The following is a 26,551-nucleotide window of genomic DNA, read 5'->3' as shown; positions in this document are numbered from 1 at the left end:
GTGGTTACTGAGTTGTGGACAAATATATATATTTGAGGTCAAAGGTCATCGAGGTCACGTGACATTTTGTCAAAATAATTGTATTGCTAAGTTATTCCTATATACCAAAAATCAGACCTCCAGCTCTATTGGCGCGCTCAAAATTATATATGTGCATAATTAATGAGGTACAATATGTGGTGTCATAAGGTGTCTTATCATACCAAATATGAAGGATGTAGCACTTGTGGTTACTGAGTTGTGGACAAATATATATATTTGAGGTCAAAGGTCATTGAGGTCACGTCACATTTTGTCATAATAATTGTATTGCTAAGTTATCCTATATAACAAAAATCAGACCTCCAGCTCTATTGGCTCGCTCAAAATAAGATATGCACATAATTAATGAGCTACAATATATGGTGTCATAAGGTGTCCTTTCATACCAAATATGAAGGATGTAGCACTTGTGGTTACTGAGTTGTGGACAAATATATATATTTGAGGTCAAAGGTCATTGAGGTCACGTGAAGTTTTGTCAAACAAATTATATTGTTAACTTATCCCTATATACTAGTACCAGAAATCAGACCTCTTGCTCTATTGGCTCGCTCATGATTAGATATGCACATAATTAATGGGGTACAATATGTGGCGTCATAAGGTGTCCCATCATACCAAATATGAAAGGTTTAGCACTTGTGGTTACTGAGTTATGGACAATAATGTATATTTCAGGTCAAAGGTCACCAAGGTCACATGATATTTTGTCAAAATGTCTGAGATATCTGCGTGAACCGATGGACTCACTGATGGACTCACGGACGGATATGAGCCAATCTATAAGCCCCCTGGATTTTATCCGTGGGGACAAAAAAACTGTGTCACTGCATCCTTTAGGCAATATGAATACGATGAGAAACTAAATTTTATTTTTCTTGGCATCATACATGCGAGTCTATGGAGAACTGCCTTATACATGGGAGTCTATGGAGGTGTAAACTAAAAAGTCCTCTAACACGGCCAAATTGATAGCATTGTGAAACAAATCGACGTGCATCTGTATGGGGTTGGGTACTAGGCGTGAACGGACGGACGCACGCACGGACATGACCAAACCTATAAGTCCCCTCGGATTTCGTCCATGGTGATAAAAACAACGCAACAGTTATTACAGCTACACCGGCGGTAGGTTCATACACGGCGGTAGGTTCATATCCGAGCCCCGTACGGTCTGCCGCCGTCGCTTGAAAACAATCTCATGCACCCGGCCATATGGGCAGCTGGCCGGATGCATGACTTCCCGGAGAAGGCGAGCTGTCACGTTCAAGCTCAGGATTATTTGTCGATCAAATTTCAATAAATTTACCTTACCTAGATGAAATTTTGTCTATAGGCTGAAATTTCGCCGAAGTTTGACAAAATTACATCGATTTTTCAGGTTCATATGCGACATTTTTGAGTTTTGAGTGCAGACAGAAATAAGTTTTGAGGCAACATGGCTGCGACCCCATGTTGACCCCTAGCCCTGCGTACGATGCTATGTGCTACAGCTAACACACAGCATCGTACGCAGGGCCAGCGAGAGAGTTGCCGACATCGACGGTTATTTACGAGAAGTGAATAAAAGACTGTCATTTTGGAAGCGATCGAGTAGCTGAGGTAGGCTGGGATACGACTTGGGCCCAAGAACGCTGAATTTCGGCAGTAATTTGGCTTTTTACGTCAAGTCCCAAAATGGATTTGAAGTCAACGACCCTACGTACGGGTCTTTGCAGGGCTGTGGTGAGCGGGGCGGTTAGCTGTAGCGGAACACACGGCATCGTACGCAGGGCTAGTTGACCCCCAAGTGAAAATGTGTTCGCGATCAAATCTTCCTATATTTTTTTCAGAATTTTCAACAAAATCATTGCTTCTTACATCTTTTGTAAAATATAAAATACTAAAATAAAACTGCGATGTGCCATTTCTCCAGATTTCTAAAATATCGTTCGTTGACCGTTCGACGCAAACTTGTGACGCAGTTGAAATTCAATACTGACCGCCAAATAATCTTAATGAGACGAGATCAGTCTAGACATCCTCCAAATTATCCAACCATTCGCATTGGAGTTCAGCTCGCTTAGAGTATCATAACATTTTTCGGCCTTCTTTTAGATCGACCCTAATATCTCCCATTTAGGAAAATAATACACAAGCTACCTCGACAAAACTTCGTGCACCATCCAAGACCAAACGCACTACAAATCTGTCTTGACGTCATCATCTCCTTACATGGTAATCGGCATACCGTATTTTTTAGCAAAGGGGACACAGAATACGTCGGAGTATTCAGTTTCAAAACGTATTACATTGTGTGATGTTGTCAAAAAAAAGTCATGTTACTGCAGTGGTATAAATTACAAAACACAAAAGTTCAAATCAGTTTATTTTGGACTGGCTTTACCCAACATTTCATATTGTTTCTTATGCCAGATTTGACCACGTGCTTACTGGCGACCCCTTTCATGCAAATTTTGTGTCAAATGATGTGTTCCCCTGGAAAAACAAACGTACGATTTCTAAATGAAGGAGGCGAAATTTGCCCTCAAGACTCGAAACCACCCCTTATGGGGTGTACCTAGCTATTTTTAACGAGCTTCTCGAATCTGCAGCTCTATTTCGAAATGATGGTCTGGTTTTCTCAGCTCAAGGATAAGTGTTCTCCAAACGCTGTGGGCATTACTATTCTCAACCGGGGGTACAGTTTCCAGTCGTAATGTTTTTCATTGTGTCCGGGATATAAAACCTTTCCTTTTCAAACTTTCTCTTTGATTAACACTCATCCACATCTTGTCAGTGATTAAACATGTTTCAAGTTTAAATGTTAAATTCTGGTCTCGAGCCTCCTGTTCGACCAAACCGAAATTACCCCTCCCACTTTGGCTCGTCCAGTGGGTGTAGCAAGGGTCGTGCCATCGCCTAGGAAACGGAGGGTGCATTAATTGTTGCATTTCGATGCACATTTTGATTATATTCAGAAGATTTTGTGGCAAAAACTCAGATAGAGAAGCATTTATATTCACATCTCACTTATTCAAGACTGGCTGAGAGCAGCACTTCCATTCAGTTAACATCATTACGCCATTTATTATGCCAAGAAAGATGAAGCCAATACATTTTGCCCTCCCTGGTCTCAGCCAGAAATGGTTATACCTTACAGTTTTTTCCCACGGAATGAAAACAAATGTACTTGGGCTGAGGCCCAAGTACAATAATAATATTTATATTGTCATATTTGTAATTTTGGGGCAATTTTCCCAATTTTTGATAAAAAAATTTTTATCCAAAAACTACTGATTTGATAGCTTTGATATTTGGTATACAGGTATCTAAAATTAATCTCGATATAATGTATTGAAGTTATGTTGAAACTGGCAATGTTAGGTAAGGATTTGAAAGGAATAGTCAAGTTCACCACAATTAAATTTCTTAACTTTATTTCCTGTGTTATCATCCTTGTGTAATTGGTTAAGTTTCTAAGTTGTTCCAGATGTGGATGTACCAGCTGTTCTGGAAGAAAACAATGTTTACTTTTCCCTGTAGGGTTTCTGAGTTAAGGATGTATGTTGAAATGTCTCCATGTATCTGATGTGTGTATGGGCAAAATGTAAACATTGGTTGCATGTTATGTATTTCAGTCTATGTCAAATACTGTAAATGAAAAATCAAGAACAGTTTGCTGTGTGCTTGTAAAAGATATTTGTCAATACATAAACTGCCTTGCAGATTGATTGTCTTAAAAATTATCACAGAAGTAGAAGGAAAAGAAACTAATCAAATTGCTGTAACATATTCACCCTCAGTGCCTGTAGGCCTATACTTAACTATTTTATCATTACATTCAGCTATTTGTTATACCTTTATCACTCTACATGGGCCAAGGCACACTTGGAGGCCAATGTCATCACTCTGTGCCAGTCTGTGTATGTCAGTCTGTCTGTCTGTATGTCCATGTTTCGTACAATTGTTGGCTTGTTTTGATAACTATGTGGGAGCGAACAGTGATATTGTCACTATTTTTTCATTTTATCGTTATTACACATTCTCAAGATATTAATCATTCTTGTTCATGTTCTGTCAATTGTTGTAAGTTTGAGGTGTTAGTAAACAGAAATGGCAAGCCAAGTTAATTAAATGATAAATCAAAATTGTACATACATGTAGTAAGTGTTGTTCTATTATTCTCATCATCCATTGCAAGGGAGAAGACACAGACAGCATTTTGCATTAATTACTGGCAACCTACGGAGTCTTAGATCAGAGCTTTATGACAATATAGCATGTAGCCCAAGGAAAACCCATTTTGCCCCATCCAAAGAGTTTATCCACCAATCGTCACCCATGCTACAGCCTTCGTTTGGCTCAGTCAGGTTTTAACCATGGGTAGTAAATACCAGGTATTTCACAATCCATAGAGGCACATGCTTTATGAGATCTAACTTGATCCAAAGTTGACAAAAATAATACTTATAAACATCATAAAAAGTATGTAACATAATAAATCTCATGTGGATTTATTTTCTCGTTTGTTAATTATTCTTTATGAGTACTGCAGTCCTATGATCTTGAACAAGAAAAATTAATGTTGGTTAAAAAGGACTGCAGGTCTAAACAAGCGTTTACATTGAATAACCCAATTACATAAATCCAGATATGCTGTTCATGTATTTGTATAATTCTGTGCCGGAAGGTTCACTACATAGTCACTAGTAACCATGGTAATCCAATATTTCAGACACAACACACTACTATTTTCAACTTAATTTCAGGGAAAATAATGGTGTGGATCAGAGTGCTCAGCTTAATTGATGTTGGAGATTTTTATTACCAATGTCTAGAGACACATAATGTTGAAATGAATCATAGCACTCATTCAATTGTGACAGAATTTAAATTGACAAAATCAAGACAAACATAATGTAGTTAAAGGAATACCAACGGAGCAAGAATTATTACTTGCATTTGTCATAAACATTGTGTTACCATGACAATGTATAAAATCTTAGAGTGACTACTTTCAAGAATATTGCATTATAAAAGTTTGCATATGAAATAAAAATTCGCATCAGTATTACATTTGATCTCTAAAAACCTCTTATTAACTTATGTGTGTCAAAACAGTACTTACATTGATGTTTTCCTCATTGAGTCTGGTCAGCTAATATTTCACAGTTTATCTGATGTTGATAAGCAGCAATGGCAAAAAAGAAATCTTTGATACAAGTCAATGAAGTTTACATCTTAGGTTAAAATAGACAAATGAAAAATATTGTACTAGATGATAATACCGTTATACCCTGTTTGTAAAAGAAAAACATAACATATAGACACTATAAGTTGGCTCAATGTTTCAAATCATCAAGGATTGCAGACCCAAGGCAATGCAACCCAAGGAAAGGTACCGGTCTTCTATGAGAAATGACCCAATAATTTAGCATTATTAGTTCCCGTGGACGAAGTCCTGGGCACTTAAAGATTGGGCTTCATCTGTCCATCTGTCCCTCTGTTTGTCCACACAGATATCTTAGACATGGCCAGGTCAATTTCTTTTGAATTTAGCATAAGGATAATACATAAGACAAAGGAAATGATAATTGATTTTCGAAGAAAACAAAGTGATCCTGCGCCAGTTACAATCAAGGGTGAAGTAGTAGCAAGAGTTGATACTTATCAGTATCTAGGTCTTGTTATCGATAATAAGCTTAAATGGCTACATCACATTGATTTTATCATTAAGAAACTTAATTCCAGGTTATATTGTTTAAGAAAATTGCGTTCTTTTAACGTCAACAATGACATTCTCTCGTCTTTTTATGGAGCTGTGATAACCAGTGTTTTCAACTACTGTATTGTTTGCTGGGGTGGGAACATTCCACAACATGAGAAAGGGAAGCTAGATAAAATGATCAAGAAGGCAGAGATGATTATCAGTAAGAAACAATGGTTGGTAGACTCGCATTATCAAGGGCGAATTCAGGACCAAACTGTCGCGTATTATGGGAGACAGTTCACATCCACTTCGACAGGAATTTGACACTTTACGTATTGACAGAAGCGGCAGATTGAGACTGCCGGCTTCTAGAACCCACCGTTATTCAAATTCGTTCATTCCCCGTGCAATTGTGAATTTTAATAGGGCTTTTAACAGATCTCGATGAGATGTTTGTTGTTATTGTTGTAGTGTTCTGTGTTTGTATGTCAGCAGACATCTTAATTACCCATAATGGGACTCAATAAAGTATTATCTTATCTTATCTTATCTTGTCTTAAAGGCATGCATATGCAGGTCAGTTTCTTTTTCAATACAATCCAGCTGTTTTGTTACCATTTTTCCATGTCTGAAGCCATTACTCAGACATGCTGTGACTAATTTTCTTCAAATTTGGCGCAAAGACAATGTGACTTATGAATTATTTCATGTTACAATCCATTGTGGCCACCAGGTGGCCATTTTGTTCTGATATTGTTCCGATTTTTATTTGTCTCTAGCCATTACACAAACATGTTGGGACTGTTTTCTTTCAAATTTGCCATTTTCTTGATATTCTTTGACCAATCACCATGATTTCTGTCAATTGTTTCCAACTTTATTAACCAAGTGGGGACTATGTCATTTACAATGACTTTTTAGCGGCTGTCAACAACACAGGTTTCATCAACTTTGTGACTGTCTCTTGGCGTAATGTTATCTAAGGCTGTCGACTCTTAATCATTTTAACTTCTTTTCACGAACTGTGTGCATAATTTCTTTGGTTTTTTATTCCAAAATGTACTTCTAAATCAATCTGATTAAAATTAGATGTAGAGATGGTAACTTTTGTTTCCACCCTTTCTGTTTGTTTGCTGTTCTCCTTTAACAGCTGATAATTGACAAGCAAAAGTGTAAACATCTCTATTTCTACATTTGATTATGATCAGATTGCTTCTGAATATGTCCTTGTTCAAAGTTGCCAATATTAGGATGTATATTTTAAACTGTACAGTTTTTCTTCAGATTCTCTTCGAATAACTTCAAAATTTCTATTAGACAGTTATTTAAAAGCTTCAAAATTTAATTTGTAGATTCATAAGGATGATTTCATACAAATTCTGAAAATGTTATGAAATTTTCATCAGATTTTTTTGCTAGTTTTAGTCCATTCCTCTCTGAAACAGTTCATCTGAAAGCCATTGAATTTGTAGCGTGCAGTGTCTTTCAACAGTCTTCTTTCAATATGTGTATTGTAAATCTATATAAATTTTGGGGGTAATTTCCAAATTTTTGGTCAAAATCTCTATTTTTCTGAAATTGTTTATCCGATTTGTTATCAGATTTGCTGTTTAGATTCACAGATATGACCTGGTGTTGATATGTTAAAATGTTGAAATTACAAAATACTTTCTCTTTATAAACTTTCAGGTCCAACTGTTGTATTTGGTTTGTACATCCTTCATAGATTTTAGAACTGTTCGCTTGACAGCTTCCACATGAAAGTCTTTGTCATCCTTCTCATATCTTTGTACAGATCTGTTTCCTTATCCTTTTCAATTATGTTCATTAAATGTTATTCTTTAAAAAAATTGTTGGTAAAAGAAGTCTTTAAGAACAAGTTACATTCATCCTCCATGTTTTAATTTCAGTTGCTGTTCAATATTTCCAAATAAAAATTTCTGATGTAACTTTCTATGGTCAATATGAAACAAATTCTATGAACTGTGAATACTGCTGAGAATCTGAGAACTTTCACCTTTATTTTCTAATGAAAAATTACAGTGGCGCCGTACAGTCAGCAGGTACATCTTTTGTACCGTAAATGCAATATGTAAGTAAACTATAGTGGTCTGAATGGAATGCCAACAACACAAAATTGTCTTTGGAAACTCAGATCTTTTTCCCCACCCCTTTTGGAAAATGGACCATTCCTATTCATGTAGAACAGGATGTTTGATCAAGAACTGTCTCCACCTTAGGGACCATCTCAGATTGTCGCAGAAGTTCAAGAAACGAAATTTCTTCGTTTAGATCAAAATCCCCTCCCCCCTCTCCCTAAACGAAACTTCAAAAGTGCGAAATGTTCTGTCTGTCTTAGAGTACAATGTTGCATTTTGCTATAGCTACTAAAGACGTATTCCCATGCCACATTACAACATTAAACAAACCGAGGCTTGGTTGCAATGCCCTAATGCCAGCACTTGCAAATGCATTAACATCAGATAAATCGTCTACGGTTCAGGCGATTTACCCATATAAGGATATCCCTCACTTGTTATAGGAAACCCGGTCCAGTTCTGGCCGTTCCAGTATGCATTGACTGTTTGATTGCATTGTCGCAGACACTTGCTTTGATTCCTTACAGCGAATTTGGGCTTTGGTTATATCTGTTAACACGGTGGTTTTTCCTCACCAGGTAGACATATAGCTAGAGTCACTCGGCGAGAAACTTCGACATGGGGGCCCAGGCGTGTTCAATCATATAAAAACGACTATGACCAGGTGCATAACAAGTGAGAATAAAGAAATCTAGCGGTTAGAGCAGACCCCTATAGATAGCACATTTTAAAAAATGATACTTTTTGTCTTTGAATAATTTGATGAATGAAAGGTTTAGGATACAATGTTACTATCGGTAAATTGTGTTTAGGGAATGAACGAGATGGAAACAGTTACAAAGTTGTTGGCACGAGTGTGCATTTTTTTCTTTAATTTAAAATAAAACGCGAAAACTTGTGATCACAAAATAAAAGTGCGAAAGTGAAGTTCACTAATTGAATGGAGGTCAAACCCCCTCCCCCCTAAACGAATAAATTTCGCCTTTTGAACTTCTGCGACAATCTGAGACGGTCCCTTACAGTGGCAGTCTGGAACACCCTACTGACTGCAACAAGAGCTTTCATATTGCAGCTTTTGTGACTGGCATGAAGAATTTGCTGGGAAAATATTCATGATTAATTTGGAACAATTCATTGCACAGAATGCCCCAGTGGATAATGATTCAGACACACTGTAAGTGTGTTTGTCTGAAATTCAAATCCTGGTCTAGTCTTTATGGATGTAATACCTTGCTGTAAGGTTTGGATAAAAGTGATGCTAGTAAACATAAACTGATACAAAAATGTAAAACTCCTGAAATTTAAGGTTAGATTTGTTTTGAATAAATCTGTAACATTTTCTTCATCATTATTTATCAAATTTCATCAATAGTGGTGTGTCAATGACATTTTACTGGTAAAATTTTCCAAGAAATTATAGTCTTTTTACAAAGTTGTAGGCCAAGTCTTATCTTTATGAACATAATTAAAAATTCTGAAATTGTTACCATGAAAATATAAAAATGGGAAAAACGGCAGAAAATACATTTTATTGAAACTTAAATTGGGAGATTTATTCAAGGCTATAGTCAGGCCATGAACTGATTGGTTTAAACAAATCCTTGACCAGTTAACCTACCACTGGCTGTAAACATGTACATTACATGGATGTGTCATACATCACAATAATGGATTTCTGTGTAATAATAAGTTCACATTATTGCATCCACATTTCACTGGAAATGTGTCTCTGAAGCATAGAACAGAAAGACTGAACTAATTCTCTGTAATACACCGAAAATTTCAGATAGAGCCTGGAAAATTTATTAGTCTAATTTCTTTCCGATGTTTTCCTTCATTTTGTAGATATACATGGGTATTGGTTTCATTTCAACCTTATTATCATATCCAGCAGGATTTTATTAATTTCATTTTTGGACACCATGGCGCAAAGCGCCAAAGGTGTCCTATGTCACCACAATGTCTGTGTGTCTGTCCGTCTGTCCGTTTGTGTGTCTGTCCGTCCGTAGTCAGATTTTGTTCCACTCATAACTTGAGAACCCCTGAGTCCAATTGTATGAAATTTGGTATGTAGATGTTATGATAAGATCTAGATCTGATTAGATTTGGTGGGTGTGGCTTATTAATTAAATGCTCATTATGGCTCAAATTTGGATATACATGTACTGGTAAAAAACGTGCCAAGTATGAGTAATGAAATTTTTTGTACAGCACCATCTAGCGGTGAGAATTATCTGAACTTTGGATCTGCTACCGTCCTTGTTACTCCTATCACAGTCCCTGTGCTCCTATATCATCTTTTCCCGGTGCACGATTGTAATCTTGTACTTGAAAAAGAACTACGTCCATTCATTAAGATTTACTGTGTACATCATGAAAACCACATCATGAATACTGATATGTGTATTCATTTTTGGAATAAAATAAATGTATCAAGTGGTGTTTTGGAAATTAGTATTATCCGAGTGACATGTCTGACAGACTAAGTACGAACATGCTACGGCTTCTGAAAGTGCTCAGTGTGTAAGCGTTGTGGGAATTTTCGAAGCATTTTTCTCGTTTAAATTGGCAATTATCAGCAAGTACCTCAATACTTCATGGTAACCCTTTCTTCGCAATCGTTTCCTGGGAGTTTCAAAGTCATACGAACGAAAATGAGTGAAAAATTTGATGCAAAAATCGTGCATCCGCGAGGAGTGGCGCCATGTTTCAACTCTCTATTTTAGCCCACTGAGCCTGTGTATATACACTGTTACACAGCATTCTATCACATTTGAGCGTAAGCGTAAAGAGACTGAAAGTATTCATATAGTAATAGTCCATGATTCGAGTGTTATTTTCGTGTTTTTCGTTTGAATTTTGGCCAAATATTTGCTTTTTTAGCGGGTTTTGAATTTTTTAAAGTATCTTAAAACATTAAAATGACTTTTAATTAACAAAAAACTTTGGAGAAACCAGATATGAACTGAAAATCTCACGTGTTTCATACAGTTATGTGTAATTTGAACCTTTGCCACATGTTTGCAACTTCATTGAAAGTATTATGATCAACATAATGAACAATAATCACCGCTGATTAATTCTCAAAAGTCATGAAGTATACAAATATGTAATTAGCTGAAATAAAAATATTAAAGTTCTTTGACTGCTGTCATTTATATAGCAAGTGTAATTACCGTTGGCCAAGTCCTTCAAGCCATATATGCCGAGCTGTGAAAGCTCATTAGATATGCAAATTGTAAATTAGCTGACATGAAAATGTGAAATGACTTTCGATATTGTTTTAACCAGGTATAATCATCAATGTTGTCATGTTTTGCCAACTTTGATCAAGTAAATCCCAGTATATATCCCTAATAAGCAAAGTTCATTAAATATGTAAATTAGGAATTGACTTAAGTAAAAATGCTTAATGATTGTCAATAATGTTGTATCATGGTATCTGCAATATATGTAGCAAGTTTTGTCAACTTTGGTCAAGTCAATTCAGATATATATCTCTAATTAGGAAAGTTCATTAAACATGCAAATTAGGAATTTGCTGAAGAGAAAATGATTAATGACTTTCAATAATATTGTATTACAGTGTCTGAAATGTACATAGCAAGTTACATCAATTTTGATCAAGTCAATTCAGATGAATATCCCTAAGTATGAAAATTCATTTAATATGCAAATTAGGAATTGGCTGAAGTAAAAATGTCTTTTGACTTTCAATAATGTTATATCACAGTATCTTTGATGTATATAGCAAGTTTCAATGACTAAAATCAAGTTAAATTGTGTTGCTAAGTTATCCCTATATACCAAAAATCAGACCTCTAGCTCTATTGGCTGGCTCAGAATTAGATATGTGCATAATTAATTAGGTACAGGATGTGATGTCATAAGGTCTCCCATCATACCAAATATGAAGGGTGTAGCACTTGTGGTTACTTAGTTATGGCCATATATGTATATTTGAGGTCAAAGGTCATCGGGGTCACATGACATTTTGTCAAAAAAATTGTATTGCTAAGTTATCCCTATATACCAAAAATCAGACCTCTAGCTCTATTGGCTGGCTCATAATTAGATATGCGCATAATTAATGAGGTACAGGATGTGATGTCAAAAGTCTCCCATCATACCAAATATGAAGGGTGTAGCACTTGTGGTTACTTAGTTATGGCCATATATGTATATTTGAGGTCAAAGGTCATCAAGGTCACATGACATTTTGTCAAAAAAATTGTATTGCTAAGTTATTCCTATAAACCAAAAATCAGACCTCTAGCTCTATTGGCTGGCTCAGAATTAGATATGCACATAATTAATGAGGTACAGGATGTGGTGTCATAAGGTCTCCCATCATACCAAATATGAAGGGTGTAGCACTTGGGGTTACTTAGTTATGGCCATATATGTATATTTGAGGTCAAAGGTCATTGGGGTCACATGACATTTTGTCAAAAAAATTGTATTGCTAAGTTATACCTATATACCAAAAATCAGACCTCTAGCTCTATTGGCTGGCTCAGAATTAGATATGCACATAATTAATAAGGTACAGGATGTGATGTCATAAGGTCTCCCATCATACCAAATAAGAAGGGTGTAGCACTTGTGGTTACTTAGTTATGGCCATATATGTATATTTGAGGTCAAAGGTCATCAAGGTCACATGACATTTTGTCAAAAAAATGGTATTGCTAAGTTATCCCTATATACCAAAAATCAGACCTCTAGCTCTATTGGCTGGCTCAGAATTAGATATGTGCATAATTAATGAGGTACAGGATGTGATGTCATAAGGTCTCCCATCATACCAAATATGAAGGGTGTAGCACTTGTGGTTACTGAGTTATGGACATATACTCATATTTAAGGTCAAAGGTCATCGAGATCACATGACATTTTGTCAAAAAATTTGTATTGCTAAGTTATCCCTATATACTTATTTTCACTTTGTTTAGTGTGATTAGATATTATTTTAGCTGAAAAAAGGGTCCAGGGAAAGTAAGGAAAATCCAGTATTCCACAGTGTAACAATTGGCTGAAAATATAAAATTTCTTTCAGTCTCTAGAATCCGAAACCGAATCCGAAACTGAATCCGAAACCGAATCCGAAACCGAGTCTAATTTCAGCATCGTCTAGCCAGAGTGTAACGTGGGGATAGCGCCCTCAAACCACAGATACCGGCTTCCCATAGACTACCATGTATCAGAAAAAAGTAAAACTGTGATAACTTCACTAATATGCAAGCCACGCCACCAAAACCTTTTCAGTTCTAGCCATTTGAATTCTGAAGATGTCTACCAAATTTGACTGAAATACGTTCAGCCGTTTTTGAGATAATGGACCAACAGACAGACAGACAGACACACAGACGGACAGACAGACAGACATCGCTGCGACATATGCCCACGTGTGTCAACACGTGAGCAAAAAATTGTTGACATTGCACGAAAACGGTCACTACTCCGACATTTGATGCCTCGGACATTGGCGCCACGCATCGCGCTCCGCTTCGCGTCAGGCGATACGCTGCGCCGATGTCCTCATGCATCCTTTGCGGTATTTTCGTAAAAACCTCATAGTACAATATTGTGGTGCATTTCCAAGTACCAATACAGCTGAACACCTCAGTATGATGATGATAATTATCAAAGTCTATACAACAATTCCAAATAACACAGAAAACTAAACACATTGTTGGTTTATGATTTATTGGGAAGAAATGAAATTTAAAAGTAAACAATATTTCATGACTGGAGTACGTATTCTGATAAAATGTACAACTTGATAACTGTCTGTGGTGGCCGGAAGACTGTGGGTTCAGGGTGCTTTAGCAACCATAAACTTAAGGCGATTTAAAGGCAGCGTCATCCGTCTCTAGTGCAAACCAGATCTAGCAAGTTGTAGTCCGTGGGCTGGAGGGGCCCACCGTGCACCCCCCCCCCCACATCCCTACTTCTTGGGTATTTTTTTGTTCTTTAGGACCTGCTGAACAAGAAAAAAGATGTTAACATTGGATATTTTGGGATGCACTACCTATCTGGGCTGGTTTTTGATTTGCATGTACCGCAAAAAATGGCGAAAAATGGGTAGGGGTAGGGGGTACTATATCCTCCCCTACATTGAGTAAACTAGCATGAAATAGCACAAACCATACATTTTTGGAAAGCTGAGATTCTGCTCTTTATGAGAAACACCAACTTTAGCAAAATTGATTGTGTACATAGAATAGGACGACTTTAAAATGAATTTTTTGACAATTTTGAATTTTTTTACCCAAAATACCATGTAACAATTGTGATTTACTTGTTATTAAGCAAAATTTTGACAGCTTTTTGTGTTTGAATTATTTATTCCCACATATTAAACAAGAAAAAAAGTGTTAACATTAGATATTTAACTATACACTACTTCTCTTGAGTCAATTTTGAATTGCGTGTATCTGTATGGGGTGTGCAAAAGCTAGGGGTAGGGGTACAACATTCTTTCCTTGATGAAGTAAACTGGCTTGAAATGCCATATACCTTATAGGTTTAGAAAGCTTAGATACTGGTCTTTCTAAAATGCATAAAGTTTTAGTGAAAAAATATGACGTCATAGAATTGGACAACTTTAAATCGATTTTTTCTGGTAATTCAGTATTTTTAACCGGAAGAAAATACGATAACTATTGTTTCCTCCTTATGAAGCAAATCAAACACATTTATGGATGTTATTTACTAATTGCAATGTGCTGAAGAAGAAAATAAATGTCAAAATTGGGTATTTACCATGCATTATTGTCTCTAGTCACTAAAATAGCAAGTTTTGCTACATTGGTATATCGTGAATGGGCATTTTATTGTTATGCAATGAACTAATGCACAGCCTTAAAAGAAGACTCGAAAACGTGCACACATAGTCATATTGCCATTTTCTCCTTCAAGTAAATAGATTATTGACGACTGTCTATTGTTATAATTTAATTTTTAAAATTTTTCTATAAAATAATTTTGTTTAAGGCGTATTTGGAAAATTGTCTATGCCTCCTTGTCTTACTTTACATGTATATACAGCAAGCATTACTAACAATCTATTAGGCCGAGGCTAGAGGGGCGTCTACGTGCACCTCCCCCCTCACCCCACAGGATAACAAACCTGTAATTTTCAGAAGCCTTGGGATCCCTAGAATAAGAAATGAGATTTTAACAGACAAAATATAGGGACTCAATAGCTGTTACGGTCATGTTTTGAAGGGTACCACAAGATCACGATTTTGTGACCCACGTGGATTTTTGTCAAACCTGTCTTCTTGTACGTGATCTGCTGAGCTTACTGTTTAACATGACCTAGGTTATGGGGTATCATTAGAAAGGTGATTTATTCTTCTGGAAAATGGTATATAGCAATATGCAATATCTTCTATAGTTTTCATGAAATAGGGCCATAATTTACCCCATACCCCAAAGTTTTATGTCACAAATTACTGTCAAAACTAATCTAAATTCCACCAATTATTTACCTATACATGATACAAAAGGCAATACTGTGTATTAACTTTGTGTTATTTGCTACAGGTACATGTTAGAAACTTGGAATAAACTTTTAACAGAAAAGATATTGGGATCCTGTAGCTGTAACAGTCATATTTTGAAGGGTACTGAAAAATCACAGTATTACTGACTCGCATTCGTTTTTGTTAAACCTGTCTTCTTGTAAGTCTTCTGCTGAGCTTATTTTGAACATAACGAGGCCAATAGGGTACCATTAGAAAGTTAATTTACTCTTCTTTAAAATGATATGTTGCAATATGCAATATCTTCTATAGTTTTCATGAAATAAGATCAAAACTACCCCATACTCCAATGTTTTATGTCGCAAATTACCATCAAAACTAATCTCAAATTCTACCATTATTTTCCTAGACACATTACAAAAGGCAATTCTTTGTATAAAATATTTTTATTTGGTACAGGGACATGTCAAAAATATGAGTTAGACTTTAAAGAGACAAAATATTGGTATTGAATGACTGTTACTGGCATGTTTTGAAGGGTACCGTGAAGTCAGAGTATTACCGACTCGCATATGTTTTTGTTAAATTTGTCGTCTTGTAAGTTTTCTGGTGAGCTTACTTTTTACCATAGTCTAGATTATGGGCTACCATTGGCAAGACAATTTATTTGGCTTTAAAATGACATATTGTATATGCTATATCTCCTATAGTTTTCATGAAATAGGACCAACCTTACCCCAGAGGGTATTTTTTGAAAAGCTATTTCCCTAGGGAAATAGTCCTGACCAAATTTGGAAAAGTGTCTGGTCACGTGACCGTAGTGTCGTCTGCAGCTTTGCAACAATGGCGGGTGACTGGAACGTGATGTGCGTCCGGGATACGTGACGACACATTCTCTAAAACAGATTTTCCAACATTTTCCAACATTCCAACAGCGTAGGAACTTGAACAGCTCATCGACGGAAAAGATTAAAGTGCAACTAAGGATGTCGCTAGGTATGCTTAGAATATTTTTTGAAAGAAAGTGGTACCAGTACTACCACATACAACTGAAACCACTGTGGAAACATCGCCCAGTAAACTTGTCGCAATGGATTGTTGCGGTGCAAAATATCAAAACACATTAAAAACTATATAACAATACAACATGAGCATGTGGTGTGTTATAAAAACCTATCGCCTGGTCTTTATTCGGGCTATAGCGCTCGTCTATTACCCCTCGTGGTCGTGTGTTACCAGAAACACATCGCTATACCCTTGGCCTACGGCCTCGGGGAATAGCGATGTGTTTCTGGTAACACACGGCCCCTCGGGGTAATAGACGGGCACTATAGCCCTCATGACCAGGCAATAGGTGTTTAATACAGCACAGTACATCACAGGACAGCACAGTGCGTTACAGTACAGTATTGCACAGCAAAGCACAGGAAGTTAGAGTACAGTACAGGAAGGTTTGGTATCCACACTTTGCATGATCATAATTATTTGAGGTCATGGTTGATTTTGAGAAGGTATTGTATGAAATAAAAAATACATGTATGCCAAAATGTCAGCTTGTTTCATATTTTAGTTATTTTAAGCATCGCATTTGAGTATGAATTTCTGACATTGTCATTAGCAAAACACAAGTGATGACACATCGCTTGTGATGTGATGAATTTTATTGTTGAAAGTTTCTAGAAGATTGATTAGAGTGTTGATATTGTCAGTATGTCAGACTGCAATGTTTTTTACTTCATCCTGATAATCACTGGATCTGCAATACGGAATATTCAGACGTGTCAAATGCTTTTCAATTCTTTTCATAACGAAGTGTGTCCATCAAAACTTTTGTTTTGATGTCAAGCATGGTATTTCAACTTGTATAAATTTCAATTCCAGGAAAGCATTACAATTTATGATGGGTCTTGTGAGAGTGATGACTGATTTGAATACACTTTGCGTGTTTCATCCGAAATTCTAACCATTCTATTAAGTAGAATTGACAGCGGTAGCATCAAAGAATGAGAGAATAGCATCTTCGTGTAAGCAATTCATAGATAAACTCGTCTCTTAATATTTCTTTCATAGGGAAGCAGAGCGTGTTTCCTGAACTGTTAGTTGCCATGACAACTGCTTGTGTCTCTTTTCTCAATAACAGCCTGACTCTAATTTTCAGAACCTTTTGATATAAACCCCTCGAGATTACATAGAGTGTCATGTCACTGATAAGACTGGCTGCTTTTATAATGTCATTCCTTCATACCTCTGTGAAGAAATTAAAAAGTTCTTTTTTAATAATTTAATCCAAAAAGTTGTTATTTAATAATTGAGATGAAATTCTATGTGCAATGTACACTGTAATCATAACTTTCTGCTTTTTAATTCAGAACACAACATTTTGGGAGATTGAAAACTAGTTTTTCATAACAAGAAACAGGACATAGCATTTGCATAGGCATGAACTCAGAACAGCAGGTTATGTGTAAATTGCAGTTACACTGTATTTTACAGTTGTCTTGGCTAACAGACTGATTCTGGTAATTGTTGCCATGATTACAGTCTGCAGTTGCCATGACTACCAGACAAACTCTGATAATTGTTGCCATGATCACTGTCTGCAGTTGCCATGGCTACCTTATAAACTATGGTTTGTCACCATGATCACAGTGTACAGCTTCAAATTTGTAATTCAGAGGATCTATCACAATCTTAATGATAACATTACACATTTTGCTCACTATTTTCTGAAAACTAAGACATACTGCTTGTCATTAAATCTAAAAATGACAACCATCAAAATAATTATTTCCAAATTTCATCACTTGCCTTCCATCACTATGAAGAACCGTAAACAATTATGTAGACTATTAATGTTTTGTGTTGAATTTCTGTGGCAGTAATGCTCACAGAAGTTTATATCATTGAGAATTACAAACATTACAAATTCAGGAACATAAGAAATCATTATATGTGCATTTCACTTTCACTAGACTGACAATTTCTCATTTATAAACCTCTGTTGTATATAACGTAAAATCTGTTGTTTCAATAGCAATGATTTATCAAGCAGCAAAAACTAAAGATTGTGATACAACATGATAAATATGTTCAAAGCTTTTATCTCTGTTTATTAGAAGGAATTTACTATACTTTGAGATTGAACGCTTTCTCAAAGTGTCGTTGTTAATTTGTTACATTATTAAGTCTGTTTTTCTGACCAAGTGTTTTTCCATTTAATTAAACATATCCATATATCGTCTGATGTAGTTATTGTTTATGGTTGAAATATTCCAGCAGAAGTTGACAGTTTTTCTGTGACTGGAAGAGACAGGTTTTCTTGATTTGCAGTCATGTCACGTACATGTATTGCTGATGTTGAGATTCATAAAAGTGCAGATCACCAAGGAGCTCTATTTTACATCCTAATTAAATTTCCTTCAATGTCAAGGCTTGGAGACTGAACTGAAAAAATATGTTCAGTGTCAGAAATACTGTTTAGCATTACATGAGTGGATGTTTATAGATTTATTATGGGATAGATTCCATTCAAATAAATTTCCATCAGTTTCTTCTATTTTTGGAATAATACCGTTATGCTGTTGTTATAATGTTATTTTCATATCAATTTAAAGTAAAATAATACTAATTTCAATTTGATTTGATAAATAAAAATTATGAAAAAATCTGGTGTATTTCTAATGTTCACGCAACATAAAGATAGTACAGTAGGTTTTTCAATAGTTTTGAAGCTTTAACAGATCTATGTAATATATTGTTTTGCATTAATACTGATGAGTGTTACACCTGGCAAGACTTACTTGACCACTCACACTGTAGCTGTATATTTGACTAAGATTACATGTTTTCAAGTTATCTCATCTGTACAGTTCTTGAAAATACTATGCGGATGCTTAGCACCTACGGCATGGGATATTCCAATTTCATTGAGAATTTTACATGAATTTATACACGTCACATATCGGATGCTGGTGTGAAAAACCATCCCTCAAAATCCCACTTGTACACCCCCTTTTATGAATGGTACATTCTTGACGCAAAGAGAACCAATTGCTTCAGGGTTATATTTCCTCTTCATTCCATCAACAGAACTGGAGACAGGCTTGGATACACCTGTTGTGATAACGTCAGTATCTCAACACCCAATCTGTACAGGAAGAAGTCAATCACAGTCAAATAGACTGAACTTCTATCTTTCAAAATATATCCAGACTGTACATCTTACTGACTTTGTGGATTACAGAGAGTATTTAACAGAATTGTGCAATATTCCGGATGCTCTAGCGGGCTTAAGCGGTAAAAACCTTGTGGAAAATCCAAGGACACAGGCAAGAGAGATTGATTCTTCAGAAAATGGAAGTTCCAGTATTGAAAGTAATTTTGGTGAGTAGCAGGATTTAATACTCTTTAGCCGTTCCTAATATTTACGACTCTTTTTTCCTTGCTCATGGTCCTTCCAGATAGCTATCATTCCCCCAGGAAATGTGTCATTTATCATTACTGGGGTAGCTTTCTATCACATTTCAGAATACAAAAATTTATCATTTAAATGGTTCAAGAATATTTTGCCGTTATAAACTAGTAATGCTTCCAGTAGTTATGAAAAAATTTGATCAGAATTTGCAAGAATCGTGCATGTGTAGCGAGTTTTCAGTGAACTGTGTAGAGAGAGTTAACAGATTTGTATCGATAGGTATTAGCGGATGTGTGTTTAGCTGTCATATCTGAAACACATCCATGGATAAAAACAGATAGATGATGGGCAGCGGAAATGGCCATAGACTGGTGAATAAAATATAGTGTTTGCAGGGCAGAGACACACTGAATTTGCGAGGCACAGCTACCTCCATGCAGGGCAGAGTCAAACAATTGGTTTGCAAGGTAGAGACACACATTCACAAAATGGTGTTTTTTTGGAGCATCAGGGTTGTTGACTCTACTCTACATTGTTCATCTGAATGGCAAACTATCACATACTTCATAGATGGATATTAGGAATTCAGCAATGATAAATGTTTGCATCAATATTCTGTCTGAGGCAATTGTGCTTGTCCTTATCAAATCATATTTCTCCAATTTCTACGCTGCATTGCTCAACATTGTTGCATGTTGCTACGTGTTACTTGACAGCTATACGTTTATGACTCTTCCTTGAAAATATTCCGTCTAATCTAGTCAGAAGAGTTCAGGGTTTTTACACAAAGATGAAGCAATGCTCTGTAATGAAGTACCAGAATTATGACGGTATATTCCATTTGTAGTGATTCTAGTACTAATGGAATGCTGGCTATCAAGTTGTCAGAATTGTCTTCTGGTCCTCAATTCCTCCACACTCAAAAAATGTACATTTCATTCATCAATGAAAATTCTACAGTTTAACTTTACATCAGTGCTTGTGATAGTAACTTGTCATTGCTACAATAATCAGTACATTTGTATGAAGTGATGATTGTGTTTTCTTGATCATGATGATCAAATTTTATCAGCAGTGTCCTTTAAATCTACTTCAAAAATTCCCCTGCTCAAGACAGTATCTTAGCAACAGGTTTATTGAACATTTTTAGATAATTAGATCATTTGTTGCTTCGTGATTAAAGTAAGAAGCGGAATTAAGGTATGTGTCACCCTCAGACTATAAATAACTTATTGTCAAAATTAAAAGACAATCATGCAATATGTGGCATCAATATTCTCAAGCAAAATACATGTGCAAATATACACAGACATACTATGAACAAAACATATCAATACATCGAGAAATCCATAGTAAACAGATGAAATTATAATTGCTGATCGTTGGTTTGAACCGTCAAGTAGACAAAGGATAAACCAGATCAAGGAGTCGATAGCTCATTTAGGAAAAGGAAGGCATTATCAGATTTATTGCCAGTAAGATTCATAATATTTCCTTGTCAACGGACAAAATCATTGGTATCCCATGCCAGAGAGAAATGTTTTCAATTATAAACAGCAAATATCAATAATACACAAGAGTACCCACAATACCATTTCACAAATTAAAAGGTAATCATAATCGATATTTAACAACTATGAAATATACTCAACACTTTTACTCTTTTCAGTCAATAAATTATTATACCAATCCTGTACAAGGTTTACAAATTTTCAAATCCATTTCTTCTCACATGTACATTTGTACTATTGGCAGCGAAATTGTGAGTTAATGAAGATGGGTTTTTTCTGAGTTACTTTGATCTACAACAACTTGTTGGTTGTAAGAGAAACATTACTTTGGTGGTTGAATACCTGCAGCTCTATAAATGAATTTATAGATTTATCACAGAGATTCATGCCACAAATACGGTAATGCATTTTGCAGAACTGATGTTCAATGAATGAAATATTTGCTGTAGAAAATAATGAAAGGTGTTAGATGTTGAGGCAAAGTGGAACAGAGAAAGAGATTTGACCTTGACAAAAGAATAGAAACCATCTGTCCCTGGAAAGAGGCTTTAATATAGTGATTAGGGAATGACAATTTTGTATAACTTTGTGTTTGTGATAGGCATTCAACATTTCAAACATAGTATACTTTTTGTCATGCTTAAGGTTTCACTTCCACAGATCACAAACAATACTACCTATCCTATTATCCAATTTGTCATGTGCTGGCTTTGAAAATTGTAATTTATTTGTCTCTTTGTTTTTATTACCTTCTTCAGGACAAATAGGAACAATTGGTGCCTCCTTCACATTAGATATTATGCTCTTCAAAATTATACAACATTTAATACCATCCTCCCTGTCATCCTCCCTGCCCTTCCCTTTTAGTAACAGCTGGTTCCTGAATTCATGTACCCTGAACTTAAACCGCAGTGTTCTCACTACCTGTTATAGCATTCAGAACAAACAAAAAAGTAATTCATTAATTTTCAGGAAAGACGTTTGTTAACCATTTTGAAAAATTGCGCACCATCGTGGAATACTAAAGAGTGGTCTGTCTGCTTTTAATTAGATAACTTTGATGTTTTAAGTCGATATGCACTAGCACATTTTATTTCACTGAGTGTTTGAATAATCCAAAGTTTGAAATGATTCATTGATTACCAATATAACAGTCTAGGCTTGACAACAAAAAAGAGAAAGTAAATTTTAATAGCAATTCATAGCTACTCTAACTGGAGAGTATTTGTGCTGTCTGTGGCGGTTACATTTTTCACCAGTTCTCCAAATTGAATGATCAGTCATAGTGTGCTTTTCAAACAAAACGCTCACATTCAATGGTTTTTAATTAAAGTGAATACATGAATGAACCACAAATGTTTGATTATTGTGTAAATAGGCTAAACTGCGTATTATTAGCATTAGATGCCACTTCAAAAAAACTGCAATGTAAACACAGACTAGGTACACATGACATAGGTTTTGATCAACAAGATCTTATCATTTTCTGATTTGCATCTTTAATTTCAATATCATAGTATACTGAAAGGGTGAAGTTAATATAACCAAAGGACACATAATCTACTGTACTAGCATTAAACTATTAGAATGTTTGACTTTAGCATTGATAAAGTACTACTTGTATAACTGATGGTGACCAATTTTGTTGTTGACTTTGTCTATTAAGTAAGTTTTAGCTGAATGGTAACAGACCTATAAATTAATGCTTGAGTCAACATTTTATCAAAATATTTTCTTTTGAAACACCGGAGAAACATAAGGTTGTTCAGGAAATCTAATGTGATCAACATTTCTATTTTTTGATGAATGGTAGGTTTGTTATTGATTCACACATATCCCGATTTTAGTTTTAAGAGACCTCAGGGCAACATTTTGGTGTTACTTTCTAAAAGACAAATTAAGTACAAATATAAAATTAGGACGAATGGTAAACTCAGCTTTAATAAGTGATTTCATCAAGTGAAGTGTGCTTTCTGTATTTCCATTTCAACAACTTTTGCTAAATTTTCCTGAAACTAAAGATGACATTGGTTCAGCATTTATTCCTGTCTTTTCAAAAAGCAATAAAGGTGACCTAATTCATGTTATGGAAGACAAATGAGGAATGTTAACAAATTGCGTATGGTATCATGGATTAAAATTGGCATTGATGAATTACTTTAAACACATCAGATTCTACAGATCAACATCATCAATCCACAATAATTTTATTTCTTTGATAGATATATTTCATTATTTATGATTAATCTCGTTGCAACGACAATCTGTTATGATGATATTGGAAACGTTTGCTTGAATGTGTCCCATGATGCGTTTCCAAACAACACAGTTTAATTCATCACATTCGTACATTAATTTTAATATTATATCTCACTATGGAAACAAACATTCAACCAAACAAGGACATTCATAGCTAATAGCTTTAACACTACTATAGATGTCTTGCTCAAAGAAAAAAAAGATTTGTTTCTGACATAAAGCGCTGCAGCTACAAAGTGCATTGTGAAAATTAACTGTGATACTCATGTTAAAGCCCCATAGCTGTATCTTTTTGCATATTTTCTTGATAAAAGATGGTTTTAAATCAAAGCAACTTCTTATTATGTAAAAATTCTTACCGAAGTGTGCCCACATAACGTTTTTCAAACATTGATTAGAAAGGTACGACTGAAATAATTTTTGACCAGCAAGTCAAATATGGCCGCCACAAGCAAGTACACAAAAACTGTGAACAATGGACTGAATGCATCGCCAAGGATTGAAATACCCTGTGATATTTTCCAAGACAATATGACTTCGTTCTTAGTAACTTGAATCAAAAACATCTTTCGAAAGATTTCATGGAAGTAGTATTTTTCAGAAAAGCAAAATTCAAAACATATACTCCATTTATTGTCATCAGCAGCATCAGGGAGAACACTGGTTTCCTCTTAGAAATTTTCTGTTTACTTACTTGTACTGTATTAAGGTACAATTTAAGTATAAAACAAAGTTCCCCCTGCATGACCTAAAAACCTGTCTTACTTCTACGATTCTAGTCCATGATACAACTCTATCCTGGCTGTATCAGATTTAATAGTAAGTCTTTGCTACTGTAAGCATATTCTGCTCCATTCGGCATGAATAGCCTACCAAAGAATAAATATTCAGAAGCAACTGTTGAAATCTTTCAATCTAGATAATGGCTTTTTCACACAGTGATATAATTGGGAAGTGCCAGTGAGAATCCCTGGTTTACAATCAATGCTTATACCAGGGCTCAAAGTTTATATTTTCAGTTAGGGGCATTTTGCCCCTAAGTCAAAATTTTTAGGAGCAAACCAAAAAATTTAGGAGCATTTTTGAAATGATGATAACATATTAATAACATCTTACTTTTTATTTCCCAGTTCAACTATTGTTTATACATTTCAAATTCACACACAGAATTCAACAACGTGTAATGTCTCACAAGGGTCATGACCTTATCATTAAACATTTGACGTCGCCCAGCCAGACAATGGCGAGCACGTCCGATGTGTCTTGTTTATTCTTTCCTGATCAATTTTCAGACAAATCACTGTTTTCATCATTATAAGTTTCAATAACATCTATAGCAGTCGGCCAATGTCTGAAGGTTGGGCGTCTTGCACGCGTAGATAAGTTCAGCCATCGATGAACGGCGGAGGTGGGATCATATTGATCACCAGCAGGGCCTTCAAGTCCTATCCGGATGAGATCTTCCGTCGTTGATACGTTTAGGCAACTCCGTACGTCGCGTTTGATCCTTCCCTGTGCTGAAAATCCTCGCTCACATTGTGCGGCTGAAATCGGCATTACTAGCATTAACTCGATCAAATGTAGAAAATCACGGAAGTCAGCGGAGTATGGCTCTTTGGTCAGCAGTAACTGCCACAATCCAGTGTAAGATCGGCCCATAAACTGGCTATAAATAAGAATTTTAATTTCAGTCCACTGTGGTACGATAGCTTCAATATTGCAATTGTTTTTTGACAGTACTGGTTCATACCACTCGCTCAGAAACTTGACTTCATCATTTCCGAAGTCGATCAATTTATCCTGAGATTCTGGCCATGTGTCGTGGTTGAAGACAGAAAAACAGCACAAAACCTTAGCCTCTCCAGTGGCTTCGGTTGATGTCTTCAGCAGATTTCCGAATCTACGCTCAAGTTCATTTACGGTCAACGTAATTGTTTCTCCGACTAATTTCTTGAAATTGTCATTTGTCATCGCCGTATTCATTCCATCCGTGCATCCAGTTAGATTTATTCCATGAAATTTTACTTCTGTTTGCTGCTCCTCAACGCTCTCCAGAAACTCTTGCAATCTTCCGCCTGTTTGCGGATGGATGCTCATGTTTTCCAGGGACGCGATAGTTGTCTTCAGTGCAGTGACAGCTTGGGGTAGGATCAGGGTATTGCGTTGCAATGTCAAACTCAGACTTGACAATAAACTAAAGATGTCAAGTAGAAAGTGGCAGAAAGCAGCAAATTTTAACTTCTTCATTTCACGGATAATTTGCTGAGCACGGGCTTTAATATCAACGTTAGATGACGAAGATGCTAAATGTTCCAAGTGCATGTACACCGTCGTGTATTGCGACGTGTCCGTGGTGACGTCTGTTGAACCCCGTTGTTTCTTGATGAGGGCAGCCAACGCCCTGGAAACATGTGGTAACCAACGCGTTCCCTTAACCGAGGTCGGGTTACTCACGGTGACGCCAAGTTCCGTTCCCAGGGCTCGTAACTCTCTTCGACTTTTGGGGCTGTAATGATATGTTTTCCAAATCAGATGTAGCATATCGTAAATGGTCTTCACCATTGGAATTTTACGTTGTACTGTCAGCATAGATAGTTCTAACCGATGTGGCATACAGTGGAAACCGATTACGTAGTTTCCTATTTCCCGTCGTAACAACGCGATCACGCCGCCTTTGTGTCCCATGTTGACAGAGGCACCGTCCGCTCCCAACGCAGTCAACTTGTCAATCCAAGGATCAGGTTTCATGATTTCATCGAAGGCCACTTTTGTTGCGTTTAAAACACCTGCAGCATGTGCGTGTTCTAACTCTCGCTGGCCCACTAGTTTATTCACTGGCATACCGTCTTCCAGTAATCGAACATACACTATCTCACATTCTTTCACTGATTTGTCCGTATCTCCGTCTATCATTACTGAAATGTACCGACTTCCGCTTATCTCAGTTTTTAAAGTCATCTTCATGTCATCGGCGATATTACCAATTATTTCGGCACATTTGACATCGTTACTGTAAGTGGCACTGATATCAAGTCCGTTTT

The 26,551-nt window shown here is 36.1% G+C and overlaps 1 protein-coding gene across 4 annotated transcripts in view; it reads left to right on the top strand.

Moving 5' to 3' along the window:
• The window catches only part of LOC139132787 (uncharacterized), a 120,360-nt gene that overhangs the window by 20,184 nt on the left and 73,625 nt on the right, over positions 1-26,551 (top strand). For 2 of the 4 annotated variants that reach the window (XM_070699043.1, XM_070699042.1), the window contains exon 2: positions 19,416-19,709. In XM_070699043.1, the coding sequence (XP_070555144.1) occupies positions 19,680-19,709 (30 nt within the window). In that variant the 5' untranslated portion in view covers positions 19,416-19,679. Of the gene's footprint in view, positions 1-19,415; positions 19,710-26,551 lie in introns of those variants that run through there. The other 2 variants (XM_070699041.1, XM_070699040.1) reach the window with 1 other exon arrangement.

Source organism: Ptychodera flava, chromosome 5, assembly GCF_041260155.1.
Source record: "Ptychodera flava strain L36383 chromosome 5, AS_Pfla_20210202, whole genome shotgun sequence".
Taxonomy (NCBI): Eukaryota; Metazoa; Hemichordata; class Enteropneusta; family Ptychoderidae; genus Ptychodera; species Ptychodera flava.
The sequence above is the reverse complement of the archived record's forward strand: the minus strand, read 5'-3'. Positions and strand labels throughout refer to the sequence as shown.